The sequence below is a fragment of the Trachymyrmex septentrionalis genome, unplaced genomic scaffold (assembly GCF_001594115.1).
Source record: "Trachymyrmex septentrionalis isolate Tsep2-gDNA-1 unplaced genomic scaffold, Tsep1.0 scaffold29, whole genome shotgun sequence".
NCBI classification, from domain to species: Eukaryota; Metazoa; Arthropoda; class Insecta; order Hymenoptera; family Formicidae; genus Trachymyrmex; species Trachymyrmex septentrionalis.
The window spans coordinates 8,314-12,265 of NW_017305451.1; the positions used below are offsets into that span (position 1 = coordinate 8,314).

Sequence of the window (3,952 nt, forward strand, 5' to 3'; positions counted from 1 at the left end):
AGGTAGCACACCTACATTAAAACTTAGGTCACAAGACAGTTATGTGCGTTACTATAAAAACAAAAGATTCGTAGTCTTGAGATTATAAGTCAATCAATCTGCTAAAGCCCTGATGGAAACAATGTTGCAGTTTATTGAGCGCGAGCATGGCGTAGCAAACAACGCACTGGTCTGTTATACTAGAGATTCCAGGTTCAATCCTCGATAGAACCAACAATTTTCGTACACGCTCATAGCTCTTCTTGGAAGGCAATTGCAAATCGAGTAGTATATTTGCCCTGGAAACTTCTCTACCAATTCGTCGTTCGGAATCAACTGTAGATCCTATATGACTGTATACAACCAGCGTGTATACCACAACCACAGGCATGTGAGAGAAGTTACCATGAGTCAATAGGACTAAGAAGATATTACAGTTATCGTTTAAATAAAAGTCATGTACTTCTACATTCTAAATCATCACAAATTGTTCAGTCGCTGAATTTTTTAACTTCAACTTCGATTCAATACAATCGTCTACAGAAACATAAGTACACCAATAATACTCTCATGTCCCACTATCCCCACACAATCTCAATCATATGCATGAGACTAACTGGATGCGCTTATACACGTATATCCGACTATATATCAAACCGTCGCTTCGCATAATACAGTTCTTTAAGAGAAATCAGTCGCAAAGGAAAGTCTAATGTTGATTTTTGCAAAAATCAGTCATTTACTTATTTATTCACTTGCAATTATTAATTTTCACCTGAGTCATTCGGTCTCATTGCAGCTGCTGGGTATTTTAATCGACTAGTCACGTGTTTTCCGCTGTTGCTCTGTCTTTTACTGCCTCAATTATTTCGTCATAGCGTGCACGACATCATCGCTGCACTTGTGATAATTCTGATGAGACTATTACATAACCTCATACAATCGCTTCTTCTACGCCTATTTTATGCGTTTGTCGTAAGCCTTCTTCCCGAAGCTCACACTATGGGCGAAACGGACTGTTGTGTGACCAGTCAATTAGTTAGGGACTTCAACGATATGCTTTTGCCCTCTCCGCCCAAGCAAAGAGGTCCACGCTAGGTATCGCCTCAAAGTCTGTGCAGCGTCTCAATTCGTTTCTGAAGTATTACAGAAGCGATATTGAATTAAGCAATAAATATTGATTTAAGTAATAAATATTGTATATTTCATTAGTTAAGTTATGCCACAGAATTTCGAACTTACCCTGCCTGCGGCTTGAGAAACACATTCAGCTGCATATGCGTGATGTTATTGCCATTGTCGCAGAATATCCGTGCCAAGGTGACGTTACGTAGTTGAACCAATTGCTCTAGGAAAAAAAGATAATCGACCAAACTTGAAAAATTTTTCTATAAATAAATTGGTAAAAAAATTTTTATATACAATAATATTTTTTAAAAATAATTGTATTTTATTTTATATTTACAAAGATTTCTAAAATAATAAATTTTAAAAGAATATACTTTAAAATTTTTTTAGATTTTTTTTTAGACATTTATAAAATGAAAAATTTTTTAAATCTTAAATTATTATTCGCATATAATAATATAAAAAATTTTAGAAAAATGTGGACTCTTTTTCAGCACTTCTAAAAAATATTTTAATTTGTATAGAGAATCTGAGAAATTTTCTAAAATGTTATAAAAATATAAAACTTCTGAAAAATTATATAAGAATTTCTATCAGGATAAATTTTGACCGAGTAAAAGTTTTACCAGAGCAAGATACGTACGATTTGAAACATTAAACAAATATAAATGATATTAATAATATGAAACAATTGGAAACGAGACCGATAAATGATATTAGGCATACCAGACGTGAAGGGATGCGGTTGCGTCGCTGAATCGTAAAAAAACCTATCAGTACGTCGTGATCTAGAAAATTGCTCGTAAATAAGACAACGGAAGGTCGGGCCGATCATGCCGTCGTCTGCTGGTCTTTCTGCCATACCACCCACGATAAGATCGACGTCACTGGGATGGGAATAGATTGTGCGAAGTTTCCTCATCATCTAATAACCAAATGATATAATCACATATTGATAATCATAAGAATATCAAAAGGAGCGATTTGTTTCAATTTTACCTCCATAGGAATGTAGTCCAGGAAATCATCAAAAGTCCTAGCAGCAGGAAGTCCACAGTATCTACGATAATAATTGTAACCGGGGAGACCATGATCACGACCACGTGCTATGTCCAAACTAATGGCGTCCAAACCTAAATTGTTTACATCGCTGGCATACAATTTGCTTGTCATCTGTAATGTAAAGATAACACAATATTATAAAAATTTTTCCTAGTCATCAAACAAACGTTTTTATACTCTGAGAAAAAGACAGTACAAATATCAAGTTGACAATTACGCAAGTTTTATATGTAAATTTGATATGCAGGGTATTCAGTAAGTTTATTGACAATGCGCTGCTGGCTAGCCAGCATCGATTTCAAAGCAAAATATCTATGATCACAAAGCAATACTCTATATTTGGTGAGATATGGAGGATGTCATGTATTACGAGCTGTTGAAACCAAACGAAACAACCACTGCTTAACATTACCGACAATAATTGAAACGTTTAAATGATAATTTAATGCAAAAATGACGATGATCAATTGTTTCAAATCGCCGGGTGAATCAAAAAATGATTCTTCTTCATGATAACACTCGACTCTATGTTGCTATAACCATAAAAATTATAATTATAATGTAATTATATAATTATAATTCTATATAATGCTGTTTCATTCTTATACATCAGGTATTTTTTGTATAAGGTTATATAATTAAATAATTTTTTACTAGGAAATTGTTTATTTCATTACCAGAAAGAAACCTAAGAGAGAACATGAAACCTTTTTCCCGTAACACAAAATGCTTTCATGCATTACTGTCTCTGCAGAAATAGATGTAAACTACACAGCAATATTTTTTTATGGTGCTCCTGATGGAAATAAACGCTGAAATTATTGAAATTTCTATTAATTTTATTTAGATTTGTTATTTTAGTGATTTACTTCTATCACCGTAAAAACATGAATATCGTGTGTAATTTATATCCACTTTTACAGAGAGCAGTAGTGCGCGATGGCATTTTACCGTTACAGAAAATTACAGAAAAAAGGCTTTCACGTCGTCTCTCAGGTTTCTTTCTGCAATTACGCGCGTATATTAATTCTACATATAAAATTTGTAGAATTAGTTGCTACCAATGTGTTTTTCTCTAATTGTAAGTGTAAACAAGAGGAAAAGTATTTATTACTATACTTACATCTGAAATGAGACTAATGTCCATCTTCTGACTAGTTTGAGTAGCAAGACCACGGAGCAATCCATCAAACACCTCCTCCGATTCGATTATGCGCGGATTAAAGAAATGCTCCGCTAGCTGTAGTGTTTTATTCTGTTGGCGAAAATTATCCGGCATACTAAAACAAAAAAATTACGCATATTTCGTTATATTTGCGCTTTATAAATAATTTATAAATAAATAGAATTTATTTTCGGCGTGTGGTAGCGCTTACCTTAGTTTTTCCTGCATCAGTGAATTCAGAAAACGTAATGCTGCAGTGGCAGCTTCGTTGCTGACCGCCGGTTCGTCATCAGAATTGTAGTTATGACTGTAACTATTTCCTATGAGACCGATAGCTCGAGTGTACCTTCTGCCCAGAAGAATGGGCAACCACTCTTTGTATGTGATATGTTGAATCTCAGCGATTACAATACGCCTGGCCTCTTGGAATAAAATCTCATCCGACCATTCCGGATTCAACCTGGCAAGTTTGTCGACGACACGATTATGCTCACGATGCCAAACCGTATGAATCGCAGCTAACTGAGGATGAACGTTCACACGATCGTCACCTGCTCAACACATAGTTGTTAAAATGTTGTAAAACTTTTTATGAAAAATATATATATATATATATAT

At 34.4% G+C, this 3,952-nt stretch overlaps 1 protein-coding gene across 4 annotated transcripts in view; it reads right to left on the bottom strand.

Moving 5' to 3' along the window:
* Nucleotides 1-1,018: 1,018 nt before the first annotated feature.
* The window catches only part of LOC108749433 (peroxidase-like), a 31,696-nt gene continuing 28,762 nt past the window's right edge, over nucleotides 1,019-3,952 (bottom strand). For all 4 annotated transcript variants that reach the window (XM_018488147.1, XM_018488146.1, XM_018488145.1 and 1 more), the window contains exons 8-13: nucleotides 3,546-3,885; nucleotides 3,293-3,449; nucleotides 2,107-2,280; nucleotides 1,834-2,032; nucleotides 1,222-1,327; nucleotides 1,019-1,115 (exon numbers count right to left, since the gene is read on the bottom strand). In XM_018488147.1, the coding sequence (XP_018343649.1) occupies nucleotides 1,028-1,115; nucleotides 1,222-1,327; nucleotides 1,834-2,032; nucleotides 2,107-2,280; nucleotides 3,293-3,449; nucleotides 3,546-3,885 (1,064 nt within the window). In that variant the 3' untranslated portion in view covers nucleotides 1,019-1,027. The remainder of the gene's footprint in view (nucleotides 1,116-1,221; nucleotides 1,328-1,833; nucleotides 2,033-2,106; nucleotides 2,281-3,292; nucleotides 3,450-3,545; nucleotides 3,886-3,952) is intronic.